The 21,186-nt window shown below is 36.7% G+C and overlaps 1 protein-coding gene across 1 annotated transcript; it reads left to right on the top strand.

The window, feature by feature from the left end:
- The first annotated feature begins 16,514 nt into the window (after window positions 1-16,514).
- Window positions 16,515-19,006, top strand: LOC147489543 (uncharacterized). Its single transcript, XM_086574674.1, has 5 exons — window positions 16,515-17,009; window positions 17,205-17,836; window positions 17,928-18,212; window positions 18,296-18,444; window positions 18,516-19,006. Exons 1-5 carry the CDS (start codon window positions 16,515-16,517, stop codon window positions 19,004-19,006), a joined length of 2,052 nt encoding a protein of 683 aa, XP_086430800.1.
- Window positions 19,007-21,186: the final 2,180 nt, after the last annotated feature.

The raw sequence follows: 21,186 nt of genomic DNA, 5'->3' as shown, positions 1-21,186 counted from the left end.
CGACAGTCAGGTCATAGCCATGGTTCATGGCTAAGGGCAAGGTGCATGGCTCATGGGCTCACCCCACGGTCCCTGGATTCGGACCCAACTGGTCAAGCCCAAACCTTAAAACCCGAAAGTCTAAAGTCCACTTATTTATTCTACCTGACCCAATTGGATCTATTTTAAGTCCAAGGGACTGGTCCATGCAATATTAGAAAACTGGCCCAAAAACGTTAAGGGGTTCGGTCCAAAAATACAAATGAAACGGGCCATAGACTAATATTAGAACTGGTCCCAAAACTTAAGTTAAACTGGTCCAAAAAAAATCAAATAGAAAAGGGCCAAATAAAACAAATAGAAAAAAGGCCCCAAACAACTAAAACAATCCGGGCCCAAACTTAAAACATTTCGGCCCAAGCAGAACACCCAAAATCGGGCCCAAAAACCAACTAAGGTTTTGGCCCACCCCAATCAAAATTTGCCAAGGCCCAAGGCCCAAACCGAAAATTGACATTACTGTTCATCTTCTTCCCTAGCTACCACCACCAGCAGCCACCAAGTCGCGCCGGCCACCCACTCCCATTCCATTATGTCGGTTAGACTCCCCATCCAAACCCAACCAACTTTAACAAATGCAAAAACTCCAAATCATACATTTCATATACTCCCTTAAAACTGGATCTAAGAATTTCGGCCACCATTATTGGGGCTTCAAGCTCCAATCGACAGCCCCACACCCACACACACTACACTACTCCATCCATCAAACAATACAAAACACAACAATCACAGTTTAAACACGAAAATCACAAATCAAAAACCCACACCCTCAGTAATGGCAGTAACGGCCATTAACGCCTCCCTCAAGGCTTCACTGCCCCCACTCGTCCATCATCATCCCACTACTCCAAACATCCTAACCCAACACAACCGAACAAACCAATAAAAAAAAATGACCCAACCACCGGCGCCATTAGTGCCGACAGCACCGACCAAACTTCCACTAACACCAATCTCCAAACCAACAAATAACCCACCCAAAACAAAACAACAAGATAATAAAGGTAGTAAGATGGAGTCCTGGGCTGCGCCTCCATGAATGCCTGTTCACAGTTCGACAGTTTAAAACGCAACAGTCCAACAGTTATCAGTTTAACAGTTTAATCAAAAATCCGAAATTTAATAAAATTTAATAACACCAATAGCACGAATTCCAATACAACAGGATAATGAACAGTGTAAAAACGAAACAATATACGCCGATGTGTGTAAACTACAAATCCGGTGAAATAGCAAAATAGCTACTCACCAGATGAAATTTCGGCGACGAATCCTCCTAGCCGATTCGTCAAGGCCCCAACGCTTCCAAAGAAACCGAACTTCTCTCTGCCTCCATTTTTAATATCTTATTTTTCTCTGAACCCTATTTTCTAGAAAAATGTGTTTATATACTTGGGTCCGAAACCCAAGCCCAACACCGACTCGGGCCCAAAAACCAGGCCCACATATCCCGAGTCCGATCCGACGAATTTTGAAAATAAAATAATTTAATTAATTAATTAAATAGAAAAATACGTATTTAAAAAATACGGGCGTTACACTGGTACAGTATAATGTTGTTCTCCGGTACTGTCTCATGATCTCTTTGTAATTTTGATGGTGGTCTCTGCCCTATATGCAAAACGAGTATACTAGATACTTTCGGGGGACCATGCAACACATTACAGATATTTTCGTGGGACTGATATGATCATATTAGAGATATTTTATGTGATACTTTTTAGAGAGTTGGGGTACAAGTGAATAAGGAGGATTCCATCAATTTTCTGACTTATCTGAATTAAGGCATATTAACAATTCGTCCTGCGGATGTCTTGATCTACAGTTGGTCTAAGAGAAAAGCATGTTTGTGTTGATATAATTAGAGCATCTCCGTTAGTAGGGTTTGGAAATGGGGTCTTTGAGGTGGGAGAAACAGCCAATAGAGCAGCCGTAGAGAAGATTGAGAAACACTATGAAACTTGTAAGGCTAACTAATATTATTTTATCCCATTCAGTTTTGACACTTTCGATTTTTTTGGCACATACAACATTATGTTGAGCTCCTTAAGAGACTTCAAAAAGTTATGAACTGGTTCTAATGAGTTTGTATTTATCAATAAAGTTTCCAAAAAAATAAAGGGTCACGGTATTTACACCCCACTTTATGGGATTAGCACCCTTTTGACCAATTCCAAGATATTGGCACCCCTCCATTAATCATATAAAAATCACCCACGACAAAAAGTTGCCGTGAAAAGATAATGCCCACAACAATGAATTGACACGACCGCAAGATGGCAAATTCATGGAAGGTTATTACCGTGAGTCTTTTTTTTTTTTTTTAGCCACCACAAAAAAAGTTAGTTGTCACGAGATGGTTATGTTCCACCACAATAGAGTCTTTTTTTGTATTAATTACCAAAACTCTTTTTCATCAACTTGAACACATATTTTTCTTAGAGTGTATGAAAAATTTGCTGCAAGATAGCAAGACTGCTTTGATTGTACATTTTTTTTCCCCATAGGTTTGATGTTGTTCTTGAAGCGTATGAAAAGGCTTTAAAGAAGAATATGAGGTATCCGTATCCTGTGTGCATTCAAAATTTAGAGTGAAAAAAAAATTAACAAAAAAATCATCCGTGGCAACTCACTGCCGTGGAATGTGAGATCTCGAGGTAACCCGATGTCGTAGATTGTGGGATCCCGCGGCAGCTAAATGTCGTGGAATATGAGATCTCACGGAAATTTACTGTCGTAGAATTATCAGGCATGTGGGGTGTAAAATGACATACAGAGAATAACCATTATTTATGTATCATTTTGCCAAAAGGTGTCAATTCCATAAAGTTGGGGGTAAATACGGCGACCCAAAATAAGGCCAAAAATGTTCGGACTGATTATAGGAACTTAAGGGCATTACAAACGTACCTCGCCAGCTGCCATTAGTTCACTATATTAAGCTTCCTCCACCCTAAAACTTGTTGAAAAACAAAAGGATTCATACCTCGCACACAAAATTTACAGTTGCCAAGAAAATTTTAAAGCAAAAGGCGGTGAGAGGATAGACCATTAAATCTCATTAGAGCTAGAGAAGAAATATAGATTACAATGAATAATAATCTATAGGAAAATCAGTACTCTTCCGTGTATGAAGTAAATGGGCAATGGAATATAATCATATTGCCCTTTATATACGTGGTGTAAGAATTAAACTAAGTTGACCGACTTAGAATTTTACAGTTCCAAATAGTTAGGACTAGTAATTTTCATGAGCCAAAATTATATTTTTCTATTTTCTCGAGAAAATATTTATGGATTTTTTTTAGATTTGACAAACGTGCAACAAACTAAGCCGCAAGTCTTTTTTGAATATCAATTTTTTTAATTTATTTTTTCACCAAATCACATTGCATCAAATTTAGTAATACCAGTGGAGTTAATCGTCACGAGGTTGCCATATAGCGAAAAAACGTTTTGAAGTTACAAAAAATGTCAAAGAAATCTAATTTTTTATAAATAGCCCCGTGACTTTAATTAATATTAATTTAGAGAAATGTAAAAATAAAATAAAAAATAGAGAAATGTTCGCGAGCACAGCAACTAAATTTTATCGAGGTTCCATCGTATTACTAGGTCTTCCTTGTTTTAGCTTAAATCCTTTGGTAGAAATAAAGAATTATCCGTGAAATACAAATCGCAATCATTGCTAATCTTGGATCCCACGTTGGAAAAAAGTTGAGAAGGGAAATAAGAAGAAGAAGCATGGTTATTGGTGAGGTAGGGAATTTGAGCAAAAATCAGATAATGAGTGGGTGGGGGATAGTGGGGATTTGCATGAAATCCCAGTCCAAAGGTAAGCTCATCTCTTCCTTGTAAATGGAAAACTTGTTACTCATGATCCTTACAAAACCCCACGTTCTCCCGTTGCAACGGGATATGTCGGCTTTGTGCGGGCTCCGCTCTTGGTCCAAAACCCCAGCCCAGCCGGGAAGGCATTACTTAAACTCTCCACGTCTCACTGTTTTCGACTTTTCCCTTTCGTCAAAATCTCTCTCCTATTGTAGTGCATTTTTGTTGATATTTTTATGGGCCACACAACTTTGTTAGAAATATCAGAACGTACATCTTCGATTGATATTTTAGTTTTCATTAATTTTAATTTGTTGGACCTTCATTGTTAGTGGTTTTCCTAACAAACTATTAATTATGAAATGGCAATTTGCTCGTCGCGGTTATCCAGGTGTCTATTTTACTGTTGTAACTGATCTGAAATCGATTTACAATGGTTCAATTGTTTATATGTTTTTTATCGCAATTTTGTAATAGAACGAAATGAAAGATGCGTTCATCCAAATTTTTGGGATCCAAATCAATGCATTTTGTTTTCTTGAAGTTTCTTCAGCATGAATCCCGACTGAAGCCAATGGTTTTTCAAGTACATTTAACACGGAATTTGTAAGACATTAAAGTGGTGAACTATGAACAATCGACAGGGAATGAAGCTAGCTGGGCTTGACTCGATGTTTAAAATTTATAACGAGAGCAAGCTAAAGTTTACTGGATATTACTTAACTTCCAAAGAGAGAGAAAAAAATGTTACAGGTCTTGCCATCCTGCTGAGTTGCTCCGCTCATTTCTTAGGATTAGAACCTAAATTAGGGGTGGGCAATGGGCCGGGTCGGGCTAGTCCGGCCCTAAACATTTAAAGCCCTTCAGATATTAGGGCTGGGTCGGCCCGGTCCTAAACTCAGTATAGGGCCGGGTTGGGCCGGGTCACAAGTCTAAATCTCAGTTCTCGACTCGACCACAGCCCTCTTTAAGGCTTTAGGGTTAGGGCTTTTTGGGCTATATATTTTCTTTTTTTTTACTACATCGGTTTTAAAACTCATTTATATTACAAAAATGTCATAATAATCTACAAACTCAAAGTCCAACCAATCTAAGAATAATCCTCTATAAGTCCAAAAATTTTAAATTGACATCCACAATCTAATGAATCAAGACATGAGAGTTCGAATTTGTTCTTTCTTTGACTCAAACCTCACTAAAATTACATTTAACATTTGAAATACATGACAAATAATTATATTATCATTTTAAAGGAAAAGTAATAGATATAAAAGAAGAAACATAATAGTTTTGGTTAAAGGTCATGGAAGTTGTTAAACTATTTGTAATATCATAAATTATTTCTATAATAGATTCAAACAAATATAATATTACCTTTCTTCTAATTTAAAAGTGATTCAAGCTTTGTATATTGAAATGAAAATATTGGCTTTTTGAACAAGTGATGGAGAAATGTTTGAGATTATAAATGTTATTTTTCCGACAAAGGGTGTTTTTGGTTTCTATGTTACAAATGTCCGCCTCAGATTTTCTTTAATGGTGTGGAAGGAAACCTTTAGTTTTAGACTTGGCTTGGATGTGAATAAAAATATAATTTATAAGAAATAAGTGAGAAAAGAAATCGAGAATAATAAGTTATGACTTTGACTTGATGATCGAAGGAATAAAGTCTTATTTTTATTAAATTTTGAGTCTTTCGTTGTTCTTCACAATTGTTTAAGTTAATGAGTTTTTGTTATATAAAAACAAGTTATTGGAAGACTTGGGTGTAAGTGATAAATTACAAAGGACAACGTTATTTTAATTGAAAATATTTAACAAAAGAGTTGGACAATTATGGTATGTGTATTTATAGTGAAAGTATGAAAACAGGCGGTTAGGGCTTGGTTAGGGAACTTGGTTAGGGTAGCCTATGTTTTAGAATCTTAGCCCAGCCTCTGCCTCTAAGCATTAGTCGGGGCCCGCCCCTAAACTCTGTGAAGGCTTTATAGGGCTTAGGGTCGGATCGGTCAGGGCCGGGTTAGAGTCGTTAGGGCCAAATTCCCACCCCTAACCTAAATCAATAACAAATCGTTTTACTTTATTGCAGACTTTGGCAAAGCACGTTTCCAATGACGCATATCATCCACGCATCACTCTTACTCTTACACTTACATTCACTACTGCAGTAGTTCGGTACTTCTTAAATAATCTGCATATGCTATCTGTATGAAATTTTAAATCAGCTAACCCACGATGTAACCGTGAATCCACATAGTTACAACTCCTGTCATTTCATAATTACATCAATTAATTTCTTCTTGGCTTTCCACTTTGAGGCCATATAATGTTGGCTGGCAATGAAGTTGTGTCTTGCAGAGTTGCAGTGCATAATATGCATTAGCAATCTATATCATCTTTTAATTTGTGTAAAATGTGAGATTAACTTTGATGTTTAGTAGTGGAAGATGTAATGATTTATGGAGGGATTTTGAAGCCCACTAAGACATGTCAAAATTCGGAATATGTTCCTTTAGATGTCTACATAGGGTCCCAGATTTCTATATACACCCATCAACACTACTGTAATCATACATTATGATAGGTTACTCAACTGAAATGAGAAAAATGGAATGGAGATTACTGAGTCCCCACCCGACGAAGCGTGCGTCAATATATATTTTTTCATAGTGTTGGTCACTTTGACACTAAATAATGGGTTCTTTTTGACGCTTGTATTGGAATCTAAATTGAAGATGGAGGATAAGAGTAAAATGGGACCCTAAACATCAAGCTAAGACGGGAAAGAGCTTTTGAATTTGAATTTTATTTATTTGGGTAGTGCACTTGGTAATTGATATCAAAGACCAAAATATCACCGATATTTTTGAAATATTACTGATATATTTTGGTTTTTTAGGTACCAGATATGATATATCAAATAGATATATTGACACATTTTATATATGATATATATCAGATTTTCTGATATATCGATATATCCAATATAGATTATTGATTTTGTTGATTTTGACCCATTTTTATTAATATATAAATGCTATTTCTGATATTTTTCGATATATCAACATACAAAATAAATTTTTGACTCTCATCAACAAAAAAGACATATCCACTAATATATTGATATATCTGATATATATCGGTTTTTGGAAGATCTGATATATCACCTAACATCAAAATATTTGGCCTTGCTGATATTCCCTACTCACTGAAAAACAATTTCAAATTTTGAATAAATCAAAACAATTATAGAACTAATCAGACCCTATAGCTGTGTTAATTTATATGGCGGGATTTATGACCAATTACAAAATGGTACAACGACCTTAGACCTGGAACCACCAGCCCAACAGCCCTTTTTGTTTTTTTAAAGTAATTTGGTTATCAATGATATTCTTTGCTTACCAATATTATGTTATGCAAAATTGCAAATAAGTAACTAAATTATAAGAAAAAAAAACCTAAAATCCCTCGCAATTAGTGATCCATGCTAGATTAAAATATAACGGAGGGGAGGGGTTCTTGAGTTATATGAAAACACAGTAAACAAATTAATCATCACTAGATAAGTAGATAGAAACACCAATTTAAAAGTGTTCTTAGATAACCCTGATTCGAACTATCAGCATCCGATTTGGACTATCAGCCATGCTATTGAGTCGTTAAAAATTTGGAAGATGTATTAGCAAACTTAGTTATATGTGTCTAGCTTAGAGAACAAATTAAGTTGGAGATGTATTTCACTTAATCACAATGAACATATCTACACTATATAATAGTTGGGTCTTTTGGAATACTTTTTCCAATATCGAGTAGGCAATTTAAGATCTTCTTATTTACTTAATTTACAAATACTTCCCTCTCTAAATTTAGAATAAGCCCCACTTTTATTAACAAGGTCTATTTTTTATTAATAATTTAGAAACACTTTTCTAATGTCACTTAAATTAAATAATTACCCCTATTTTTCACATTGAAATTAAAACAAGCCCTATTTTATTATTGATAATTTAAAATAACCTCCCTAATATCACTTAAATAACATAATTATCTCCAATTTTATTTAAAATAAATAAATAGATGAGTCTCTCCTATATAATTACAACAATTACCATTTACAATTAGAATCCAAATAAACTATGCTAACTATCGATCTCGAAAGATGGGTTTTAAGACTAAAAAAACTTATGCGTAGCACGGTTTGCATACTTATACTTATTAAGTCGGAGATAATGAACATATTTAAGTTGATATTGTCGTTAATTTTTTGTGGTCTTGTTTTCAACATAAGATGAACTCATGGATCGGCACTATGTGAAAATTTAGCACAAGTCCGGGATCTTATTTTGCCGCATAAGTTTCGATATTAGAGGGGGAGGAAAAATGAAAAATGAAATTCTCAATAAAAGAGTGGGGACCATAAATCTCAAACATCAAGTCGATCATCAACATAGGGCCCTTTCCGGGTTCTTTGTTAAGGCCGGGAAGCAGTCAAGTTCAGGTCCCCGCCATTGCAGATGGTCATATCACATTTATGGAAGTGCTGCAAAATCACCAGCACTAAATTCTATTTTCTTTTATTTGCTGGTAAAATCTACGAAACTCATTTTCTTCAAATTACATGTTGTCAGTTTGTCACACAATTTGTCCAAATGTTTGATCTCATAGTGTAGCAAAATACTACCAATTAATGACGATGTTATCCAACATTTTCTGATCTTTAGAACGAATTATGTGGGCTCCCCTATACTACAAAGGAGTCCAGTTGCTGTCCCAAAGTATTGTGTTTAGCCTTCAGCTATCAGGAAAGTATAGAGACCATATCAGCCGTCGCTTGGCATTGAAACACGTCGACTGGTTTGTGGCTTATGTCAAATCTGGAAATACAACATCAGCTATTGTATTCTTTTGAGATAGTTGGATAACAGATTTTGGTTTACCAAAAAATAAATAAAAATATCTCTACATACGTCAGTTTTCGGTTCCTTTACACTGCCTCTACGTCAACAACATTCCTCTAGCTCTTATGTGCGTCCGTGTTTGCAGAAATTTTTTTGTGGGCACTTTTCAGCAGTACTGAAAGCATTGTCTTCTTCAAGGATAGCCCCCCAAACCCACCATTCCCCTGAGACTTGAGTTATGTTGGAGGTGAAGCACCCCAGGCGACCACCCCCTTCCAAACCCACCATTCCTCTAGATTGGTCTCCTTTATCAGTTGAGAAAGATATTGTATTAACATGCATTAGGTCCTTCCAAGTGGACGTTTTGTGGTCGAGATGGTCTTCGTGCTCAACATTTGTTAGATGTTATGAGTAGTGTTGTTTATGCTATTGGTACGGACCTTCTGGAAGCCGTAACGTCTTTCGCGAATTTATGGCTAGCTAGAAGGTCGATGCCCACAGACTTTGGCTGAATTTGTGGCTAGTGCACCGCTTATTCCTCTCTTAAAGCCGGATAATAGTATTCGTCCTATAGCAGTAGGCATAGTTTGGCGTTGTCTTGTGTCTAAGATTGCTATGAAAGGGGTGGCTAGTGATATGATTCAGTACCTTAGCGATTTTCAGTTTGGGGTTGGTATTCTTGGACGAGTGGAAGCAATTCTGCATGATGTTAATCGTTTTGTTTAGGATAATGTTGTTGGAGTTATCCCTCACATGAGGAAGAAGGAGAGAATCCGGTGATGTTTGCGTAAAGAAGTTTGAGCGAGCGAAAGCTCGAAACTAGTCTTGCCCAAGGAGCCTTGGAGACAAAGAAGATAGTTTATTTTCTCAGTTTTTTCCGAAACAAGTCTATTGAACTTTTTTTTTTTTTTTTTTTTGAAGAGGGCACACGCGTGCTTGAAATAGCCTGTCTGAGGGCGCGCCCACGCTCAAGTCTATTTTCTTCAGAATTTCTATTTTTGAGAACCGCGAGTTTGCAACATAAGAAAGGGGTTTTTGGCAAAACCTAAGACATGAACTAGACAACACAAGTCACAAAAAAGAAACCCAATTTTGGGAGCTATTAAAATTGAAAGATAATCTTTGCAGAGAGAAAAGCCTGTAAAGTGAGAGGAGTGATCTAGTAAGGTGAGAGACTGAAAGGAGTGATTGTAATCTTTCTTCCCACTTTATAAAATGATTAACTCTTGTGGAAGTAGGTATCATTGGCCGAACCACGGTATATCTTCGTGTTGTGGTATGCTTTTACTTTTTTGCATTATTGTTAATTGTTAATAGTTGTTTAGAGAATTGGGCATGCTAAGTTGGTTTTAGTAAATATTTAGAATTTGTTTGGAGTAGTAGTTGATTCAAGTACAAATTATCTGTGTAGTGGCCGGGGATCGATTGGTATCGTTATTCCCCAACAAGTGGTATCAGAGCTATGTTAGATTAACCTAGGTTGTTATCTGAATTTTGCTCGGAAGGTGTTTGACAAAATTCCTAAGAGAATATTTGAGTTTAAATAACTTGTAGAGATGGACCATTCTGTGAATACTCGCATGACTAGTCTGAATAGAGTGAACTGCACTATTTGAAAGGCCAATATGGAAGACTTGCTCCATTGCAAGGACTTGGCACAACCCATTGAGAATGGGAGAGAAAAACCGGAAGCGATTCCTTTGGCTGAGTGGAGCAAATTTGACAGAAAAACAATATGGTACATTCAACAGTGGATTAACGACAGTGTCTTCCACCATGTATCCCAAGAGACTACTGCTTTTGGCTTGTGGAAAAAACTCGAAGACCTCTATGAGAGGAAGTCGGCCGGAAACAAAGTGCTGCTCATTAAGAAGTTTGCCAACACGAAGTACAAAGAAAGTTCTTCAATGTCTGAGCATCTTAATGAAGTACAAAATACTATCAATCAGTTACACTTGATGAAGATTGATATGGGAGATGAAGTTGAGGCTTTGTTCCTATTAAACCCTCTACCCAACAATTGGGAGACGTTCGCAGTTTCTCTTAACGGAGCCGCTGAGGAAGGACTTTTTTCCATGGAGATGGCTACCGGGGAATTGTTGAATGAGGAGACAAGAAGGGGTTTATGAAGCAGCTCCTCTCACTCAGAGATACTTGTCACAGAGAAGCGGGGGAGAGGTAAAAGCAGAAAACCATCTCATTCTAGAGGTGATGACATAAGCAAATCTAGGGGTGAAGCTAGAACTCCTAAGGCAGAGAGATAATGTTACTATTGTGCCACCAAGGGTCACTTCAGGTATGAGTGTAGAACACTGAAGAGGGATGAGAAGAATAACTGTGTACATGAAGACATTGTAAAGAGGAACGGAAACACAGACAGAGATACTACCACACTAGTCGACAATCTAGCATGAATTATGTCAGATTGTGGTGTGTGCTGTCTTAATACCTCATGTCAAGACACAGAGTGGGTGATAGATATAGGAGCATCCTATCACATCACACTACACAGGGGATTCTTCATTACCTACAATTGTGGTGAATTTGGTGAGGTAAAGATGGGTAATAGTGGCGTCTCAAAGATTGTAGGCATTGGTGATGTTTATGTAGATACCAATGTCGACTACACCTTGACACTTAAGGATGTAAAACATGTCCCTGACATGCAGCTAAGCCTAATTTATGTTGGAAAGTTAGATGATGATGACTTTCTAAACTCGTTTGGTAACGGGGTATGTAAACTGAGCAGAAGTTTCATTGTAGCAGCCAAAGGGAAGAAAACTTGCTCTCTTTACAAGACACAAGCTAGTTTGTGTAAAGCAGAAGTAAATGCGGCAGAAGAAGAAGTTTCCTCCGAACTATGGCACAAGAGACTGTGTCATATGGGTGAAAAAGGCATAGAAGTTATTGCCAAACAAAAGGCCTTGCCGGACATTCAAGGTACGCATTTAAATAGATGCACTCACTGTTTGGTAGAAAAGCAACATAGAGTATCTTTCTAAAGATTCCCGTCTCACAGAAAGGACAATGTCCTTGAACTAGTTCACACTGACTTATGTGGTCCTATGAAAGTAAAGTCCCACTGGGGAGTTTTGTATTTCTTGACTTTCATTGATGATGCGTCAAGAAATATATGAGCATATAGTCTGAAGACCAAGGATGAAGTACTTGACGTGTTCAAGATTTTCCATAGCATGGTAGAAATAGAGACAGGGAAGCCTTTGAAGTGTATTCACTTAGATAATGGGGGTGAGTACATTGGGCCATTTGAAGAGTATTACCAGAGTCATGGGATTCATCATGAGCAGACCGTTCCCAAGACTCCGCAACATAATGATATAGCTGAGAGGATGAATCATACCATTGTAGAGAGGATGAGATACATGCTGTCTCACTCTAAATTACCGAGGAGTTACTGGGTAGAAGCAATGCGCACAGTCGTACATGTGATCAACCTATCGCCGTCAAAGCCTCTGAATAGTGATTATCCAGAGAGAGTATGGTCAGGTAGAGATGTTGATTATGGATACTTGAGGGTATTTTGGTGCAGGGCATTTGTTCATATTCCCAAGGATGAGAGATCCAAGCTTGATGACAAAGTCAAGCAATGCATTTTTCTGGGTTATGGGGATGAGAAGTTTGGCTACAAACTCTATGATCCAATTAACAAAAAGGTAATCCGAAGTCGAGATGTTGTGTTCTTGGAAGACCAAACCATAACAGACTTTGAGGAGGGTGAGAAGCTACAAGCTTTCACTAATGATCTTGTTGATTCAGAACCAGAAGTTCCTATTATGGAACGTGCAGAAGGCATTGTGAATGCAGAGAACCATGGGTTTGAAGCTCATAATGATGATCCTATTGCTCATGATGAGATAGAACCTATTGATATAGAAGATGCAGATGAAGTGCATCCCCCTGAGCCTTAAGAAGATGGGATAAGAAGGTCTGATATAGAGAGACTTCAACTAAGTATCCACCACATATATATGTTTTACTATCTGATGGTGGAGAACCTATGTACTATCAAGAGGTACTTGAAGGTACAGACAAAGAGAAGTGGTTGAAGGCCATGCATGATGAGATGGATTCTTTGCATAAGAATCACACTTATGAGTTAGTTGAGAAACCGAAAGGAAGAAAAATTCTCAAGAATAAGTGGATCTATAAAGTCAAGCATGAAGAGAATAATCCACACCCAAGGCACAAAGCTCTGCCCTATTGTGAAGGGATTCGGTCAAAGGAAAGGTATTGACTTTGATGAAATTTTCTCTCTTATAGTTAAAATGACTTTTATCAGGGTGGTATTGGGTCTGACCGCAAGTATGAACCTAGAGATTGAGCAACTAGATGTCAAGACAACTTTTCTTCATGGAGACCTTGAAGAAAATGTCTACATGGACCAGCCAGAGGGTTTTGAGGTCAAAGGCAATGAGCACCTAGTATGAAAGCTGATAAAGAACTTATATGGGTTGAAGCAGGCACTGAGACAGTGGTACATAAAGTTTGATTCCTTTATGGCAAAGCAATGATACAAAAAGTTTACTTCTGATCATTGTGTGTTTGTTCAGAAATTTCTAGATGGGGATTTTATAGTGCCCTTGTTGTATGTGGATGATATGTTGATAGTTGGCCCGAACATCAACAATATATCCAAGGTGAAGAAAGACTTGAGTAAGTCCTTTGAGATGAAATATTTGGGTCAAGCAAAGTAGATACTTGGGATGCGGATCACTCGTGACAAAAATAGTGGAAAGTTGTGGCTTTCTCAAGAAAGCTATATTGAGAAGGTGTTGAAGCCACATGACAAAAAAGATGTGTCCAAAGGGTGAGCATTAGCAGAGTCAGATGGAAAAGATTGCTTATGTATCCACAGTGGACAACTTAATGTATGGACACTATGTCAAAACAGACCTTTTTTTACTGTAAAGGCCTGGCAATATTTAATGGTTACTAACTGTCGAAAAAATATTTGACGGGCTTTTTGGTAATTGACAGCCCAGGACTATGTAAAATTAAATCGTCAGGCTATACCCATCAACTATTTTTCCTCAAAAAATCGAGTTTGTGAGCAAAAATCCCCCCAATCTCTCCATTTTCCCACCTCATCTCTCTCTCTATCAACTATATTTGATAGTTATTTAAGCCGACCGAAGACATCAACAATCACTGTCTTGCACAACTTCAATTCTCTCTCTAGTTATCGCCATCAACAAATCCTCAAGCTGTATGTACATCTTTCTCTCTCTCTCTTGTGGAATTAAACAAATTTACATGGTCTTGGAATTAAAATGTTAAAACTTTATGTTGTTTATGTTGTTTTGGAACTCTTAGTTTAATTTGTGTGTTTCGCTCATTCAAAATAAAAGGGTTTTGGCAAAGTTGATTTCAAGTACTAAATTTTGAGACTTTAACAACGTAAGTAGTTGCGGGATTCACATACTTGTACCCTAGCTCCTACGTCTTCTTGTCTTTGTTAAAACCCAATTCTTCTTTTCAATCTTTGCTACTTTTGATGCTTTATATATGAAAAATATATATTTTTTAATTGTAGGGCTTGCATTTTCTGTTTTTGCAAAGCTGCATGTTTATGCTGGATTAGCACTTCTTCGTATTTTTACAGATTTGTTCTTGTTTGTCAATATTTATTTGCTTTGAGAAATAAACCATATATCAACAGATGAGTGTTAAAGCTTTAAGTTGTGTTTGGAGTTGGTAATTATAGGTTCAGAACAGAATTGAATCGTACTGTTGGTATTAAAGTGCAATAAAGAAGTCGGAAACAAAGTAACTAAAGTATCAGTTCCAGTTCCTAATTAATTTTTGAGTGTCGTTCTATTGCCCGGTACGTATCTCTAAGGTAAATTTTTTGGTGGTTAAATGTTTTGTTGTTTGAATTGAATCATGGATTTGTAGTTTGTCTGTTATGCCAAATGTTATTTTTGTTTGCTTGAATATTTGAGTTTTGAATGAAAAGTTCACACCCGAAACAAGGACATATTTTTGTCCATTTGATTATTAAGTTAGGAGTGTTGGTAGATGTTTAGCTGCTTGTGATCTTATTTTTTGTTGTTGTTGTTGAATGTCTTATAATCGTATCATTTAAATGCTCAGGAAGGAAGGACATTTCCCTACTTGAATCACTTGCTTTTGTTCAAAATAATTAAGTGGTATGTAGGCAAGCTTGTGTTTTTGTGATCATATTGGTAAATAATGGTGTGATTTTTATTTAAAACTCCGATCCATACTAAAATTTTGTTGCAAACACAATGAACTAAATCGTAGTTTAACTATTTCAATTTCTTTGTGATAATTGTCTATCAGGTAGTGTGAATCATGTTCCTCAATTAAATGATGTTCAATCCCATAGTTTATTTCCTTCTCATTTTCTTTCATATTCGAAGTCCATATCATATTTGGACTTGGTCTAGCTCTTACTGTTTTAGATTCCCAACCTTTACTCCAATTGGCCGGAGTAGTACCAAGGGAAATAACATTGGCTGTTATAAAGTTAAACTAGCATTTGATTTACCCTAGATACATTTACCCAAAATACATTTCAATCTAGTGAATTTGTAATGGTTGTGTTTGTTAAAGATGTCTGTGACAATGCCAAACAAGGCATGGATGAATGAACTGACATTGTCAATGGTATACATCGAAGGCGCTAGATCATTCATCAAATTCACACAAGATAGTTTGGGAAAAGCCATTGACTGGTATTGTTGTCATTGTATGAAATGTTTGAATATAGGAAGAGAACAGCCGAAGGTATTTTTGATCATTTGATTCGTAAGGGTATCAACACATCTTACACATTATGGGTTCAGCATGGAGAGCCCTTTTCCAAAACTAATGTCAATGTTGGTGTTGCTAGTACCTCCACTAGTATTGTCAATGAAGATCTGTTCCCGAGAATGGTGGAGATGGTGAATGACGCGTTTGGTTGTAGTCATCCTAATGACTTAGATGCATGCATGGATATTCGTGATGAAGATGATGACCATGATACTAATAATGTGCAAGAGGATGATACTAATAATGAGCAAGGGGATGATACTAATAATTCGCAAGAGGATGTTAACCACAATTTGCATGAAGATGTTATGTACAAAAAATTGTTAGAGGATGCATTACAACCATTGTATCCTATGTGTCAAGGTGAAGATACTAAGTTATCGGCGACAATTGAGTTGTTGGGTATGAAAGCTAAACATAGGTGGTCTAATAATAGTTTCACAAATTTGTTGGAATTCTTAAAGTGGGTTCTACTGAATAACAATACAGTACCAGTGAAAACCTCTTGTGCCAAAAAAATGATAAAGTCATTTCGTATGAAGTGTGAGGTTATTGATGCATGTCCAAATGATTGTATGTTATACTGGAAAACCGATAAAGATTTAAATAGTTGTACCACATGTGGTTCAAGCAGATGGAAACCAGTCAAATCTTCCAAGCCGAGGGCTAAACCTGTGTTGATAAAGAAGCTTAGATATTTTCCTATAACTGAAAGGTTGCAGAAAATGTATAGCATGCCATGGCTTGCAGAAAATATGACTTGACATGCAAACTCAACTGAAAACTCAAGTCATATGCGCCATCCTAAAGACTCTTCTTGTTGGAAGTCAGTGAACTACCAGTGGAAAGAATTTGCTAGTGAAAGTCGCAATGTCTGACTAGGACTTACAACTGATGGATTCAATCCATTTGGTCAAAAAAATTGTATTCATAGTACCTGTGATGATAGTTCCTTATAACCTTCCTCCATCTTTGTGCATGTGCAACGAGTTTGTAATGTTGACGCTGCTCATTCCTGGTCCAAGTCCAGGAGATGATATTGATGTTTACTTGCAACCACTTATCGAAGAGCTTCGTAATTTGTGGTCTAATGGGGCTGAAACGTATGATTCCTATAGTAAGAAGATGTTCAACATGAAAGCAATTTTATTATGGACTATCCATGATTTTGCAGCTTATGGCCATATTTCGGGGTGCAAAACTGCTGGAAGGTATGCTTGCCCTGTTTGTAATGAAGGGATAGATTCGAGATGGTTAAAAAATGGGAAGAAATTTGCATACATGGGGTGTAGGAAGTTTCTAAAAGACAAAAATCATCCTTTTAGAACTCAAAAATCACAATTTAATGGGAAGGTGGAACACGGAGAGCCTCCTCGCCGTTTGAGTGGTTTAGTAGTCAAGCAAAAAATGAGCCAAATCAAGACTATGTTAGGTAAGGTGAATGGTTTGAAGAGGAAGAGGCCCGCAAGTGAGGAAAAGTTGACTGCTTGGTCAAAAGATTCTATTTTCTTTGAATTGGATTATTGGGAGCTACTCACTAATTTTTCTATCAATATTCATTTTTTTTATAGTACAACTACAATTTTGTATTGCAACTTGCCTATGATAACATAAATGTCATGCTTGCTACAGTTCCTTCCTACTCTTCACAATGTAGATGTGATGCACGTGGAGAAAAATATAGCAGAGAACCTCCTTACCTTAATCATGAACACTAAAAAAAGTAAGGATGGGATGGAAGCCCGTAAAAACCTCAAGGCTTTGAAGATAAAAAAGAAATTGTGGCCAGTGAAAAAGGATGGGAAGTTATCATATGCTAAGGCTTCTTTTTGTCTTTCCCGTTCAGAGAGAGAAATTATTTGTCGAACTTTGCACCAGTTGAAGGTTCCAAAGGGGTATAGTGCAAATTGGAAACATAATGTGAACTTAAAGGATTTTCAGTTGAAGAACCTAAAGTCGCATGATTATCATATTCTTTTACAACACCTATTGCCAGTGTTGTTGATGCATGCATTCAAGAAGCAGAAGCCACTACGTGAAGCTATTCGACAATTTTCATTGTTCTTCAATGTCTTGTGTTCTAAGGTTGTTTGTCGTGTGGAACTTGAAAATATGGAAAAGCGTGTCGTGGAATCACTATGTGTATTTGAAAAGTACTTTCCACCCTCTTTTTTTGTGTCCATGACACACCTTGTTTTGCATTTGGTGGAAGAGGTTAGAGGTTGCAGTCCAGTCAGATATCGCTGGATGTATTTGTTTGAGAGGTTAGTGAAAAGTCATTTACCCTTGGAGGCTAAGGTTTACATACAATAATTTCATTGTCTTATACTTTGATATTTATTAACGGCATCGCAGGATGATGAAAGTGTACAAGTGGTATGTAGGAAACCAGAAATTTCCAGAAGGATGTATTACAGAACAATATCTGAATGAAGAAGCAATGAGGTACTGCATGGAGTATATCCCGTCTAGCAAAAGAGAAATTCACAGTAAAGAACAGAGGGCTGCATTAGAGGATAAAGATGAGCGTGGTTATCCTATTGATAAAAAGGGCAAAGACTACCTGCTTCCAAGTATCCAATATCAGCAAGCGCACAAATTGGTTTTGAGAAAGTCGGTTCAAAATGCTGATTGGGAAAAGTATAACTTTATACTCTCTATTTTCAGTTTTCATTTACTATATGACTGTGTGTATAGTAATAATATATCGGTTGATATCACAGGAAGTACGAGACATACCTTCAAGGTTTCAAATCCAGGGGTAAATATCGTAGGATTGCTTCACCAACCCAAAGGGAGATGGACTATATTCCTTGGCTGAGAAAACAGCTTGAGAACGAAGGGGAGTCCAGGTTCAAGAGGCTTGCTGATGGTCCATCCTTTATGCTAAGTCATACAATTCCTTTGCTATAAAGGGATATGTTTTTTCTATGTACGATTCAGAAATGGACACAACAACTCAAAACAGTGGCGTCTCAATGAAGGCTTTTACCAATTTCAGGGCAAGTGCGAAGGATAAGAACTTAGTTGAAGATGAAGCCACTTATTATGGAATCGTCAAGCAAATACTTGAGCTAGATTACCATGAATTCAAAGAAACAGTTTTCTTTTGTGATTTAGTGCGTATTGAGGATAGAAGAAATGGGTGTTACGTCGATCCAGATACAAACCTTGTATTTGTTAATCTAGAGAGGTGCCAAAGAAACATAAATGAGGATGATGAGCCATTCATTCTTGCTTCTGAAGCTTCTCAAGTTTTCTACTGTAAGAATCTTAGTAGAGATAATTGGCATGTTGTCTTGGATGCCCCTAAGAGGTTGAATCATGAAGTGGATGCTTATGAAGACCCCTTCGTCTTTGAAGCAATGGAAAACTCAGATGGTTCGGCATCAACTTTAATGGGTGATATTATGGAAGACGATGAAATTTCATAGATAGTCGAACCGAAATCATATTAGGGAGTAAATTCAGTACTTAGTTTTTTTTTTTTTTTTTTTTTTTTTTTTTTTTTTTTGGTCTGTTTGCTGGTTTTCGTTTCTCTATTTTTCTATCGATTTTCTCCTTTTTTGCTACTAGGAGGTACAAATGCAAAGATCATGTTTTGGTAATGTCTGTTACTTGGTTTCATATAAGTCTAACTTATTTGAATATATAGTTAATCTTGAATGATATGCTGTTTTTTTTCTTCTAAAATCATGTTTTTCTTGTGACTTGATTATTTGGTAATGCCTAAACTTATATTTGGTAATGTCTGTTACTTGGTGACTTGATTATTTAGTTTGGAATTAATCATGTCGCAAAGCGGATCTGGTCATCCTAGTGACTCTGAGGAAACCGACTCACAACTTGGAGAATGCGAGCCACAACCCAAAGGTAACCATATGATATTCATTTGTTTCACATGTTGTCATTGTTTGGTAATTTAAAATTTTGAACTCCCATGGATATATCTAAATCTTTAGGTCCAAAAAAGTAAGTTCGATTCAACGGTAGTGGGCAACCTGTTGGCCCTGGTTCTCCACAATATGTCAGTTTTATAGGTAAAATGGCTAGACGGGATTGTCCACCTACTGATAACCGTAAAAATAATAGAATCCAAAATATTAATGTTAACAACACTAATACGTAATCCTACCGTTCTTACATTTAAATCAATTCTTCTTACTCTCAAAACATAATCATGCAATATAATGAGTAAGGATTCGTTCCACTCTTAACTGTCTAGACTTAAATTGAATTCAACTAATCAAACCCAAAAGGAACAATGGTGAGAGTAATGATTTGATGTGAAATTTCTATACTACCATTCCCAACACAAGAACAATAATAAGAACATGTCATTATGGAATAAGTAATTAACTTTATAAATCTAATAGAACAATAATTTAATACTGAATTTAAGGCAAGAATAAAAACTAATTAATTAATCTAAAACTAGATCTAGAACTAAGGTTTAATGACTACTTTTCTTCTCCTAACCAAATTTATTTTCTAACCTCACTATCTACCTTTTACAAAGAGTCAAACTTTTGTTTTTATACTCTTAAATCCAAAAATCGTGCATGGGCTTGGAGCCATGTTTTGGGCTGGAAAATCGGGCCCAAAACCCAATTCTTTCAGTCCGAAAAGGACTTTTCAGCTAGATTTGGCTTCAACAGACTTTTCGTCCACTTTTACTCCTCTGATTGGGTCAAGGCTTAGACCATTGGAAAGCTCTTTCCGAGCCGGTCGTTTTGACATAAGGTAGGCCCAATTCCAAGGTCTGAGTCCAAAGATACGGCCTTCGGAAGTTCTGCTGACTTTGTGTGCTGTTTCTGCCCGCGTCGACTTTTCAGCTTTTGACCGGGATTTACAAAGGCTTTGTCTTCTTGAATCTTGGCCTTTAATCATGGAACTCCTTAGCAACCGACCGTTGCTCCTTTATCTCGCTAAAGTGGCACATTTCTGTACATAATGGACTTTGAAGCCTGAAATGCATAAAAACATGTAATCAATCAATATTAACTCTTAATTATTACTCACATAATTGGTCTAAAAGTATGATGGTTAAGAGGTTAAAACTACAGTTTTGGGCTCTTATCAAACCACCTCCAAACAGCATTTTGCTTGTCCTCAAGCAAAGATGAGAAATTAGAATAAGTGACCAAAAATGGAGTTCTATCTACTCTCGTTTCGCTGAGTGCAATTGCATTGACCATATGCAACAAGGCCTTAAACCACTAGGAATTCCCTAGTGGACGAGTTATAGCCTCGTGAGAGTTTCCCAGTGAAGGTACTCACAAACTTCATCTATACTACAACGACTAAGAAATAAAACTATTGTTTCCTTATTTATGTCTCAATTATCTATACATCTCACTAGCAATGAATACAGAATAATCATGTCGAAACCTAAGCTAATATATGCATAATAATCAATCAGCTACGAATAAACATATATACAATGAGTAATGCTATGAAATGCAACAGGTCCGTTTAAAACTTTGGAATAACGTCATTAAGTAGGTTCTCACATAAAAGTCAAGACAAAAATCACTCGATTTTTCCACTCAAGTTTTGCTACTCCGATTAATGCGGTGGGCATACTTTACCTTACAATCTCAATGACACACAA

Source organism: Coptis chinensis, chromosome 7, assembly GCF_015680905.1.
Source record: "Coptis chinensis isolate HL-2020 chromosome 7, ASM1568090v1, whole genome shotgun sequence".
Lineage (NCBI taxonomy): Eukaryota > Viridiplantae > Streptophyta > Magnoliopsida > Ranunculales > Ranunculaceae > Coptis > Coptis chinensis.
This window is presented reverse-complemented; position numbering and strand designations above follow the sequence as displayed.

Coding starts and splice junctions, on each gene's coding strand:
- LOC147489543 (XM_086574674.1), top strand. CDS start 16,515: ATGATAGTTCCTTATAACCTTCCTCCATCTTTGTGCATGTGCAACGAG. Junction 17,010..17,204: donor TCAAGACTATGTTAGGTAAG/GTGAATGGTTTG, acceptor TGCTTGCTACAG/TTCCTTCCTACTCTTCACAA. Junction 17,837..17,927: donor TGGATGTATTTGTTTGAGAG/GTTAGTGAAAAG, acceptor ACGGCATCGCAG/GATGATGAAAGTGTACAAGT.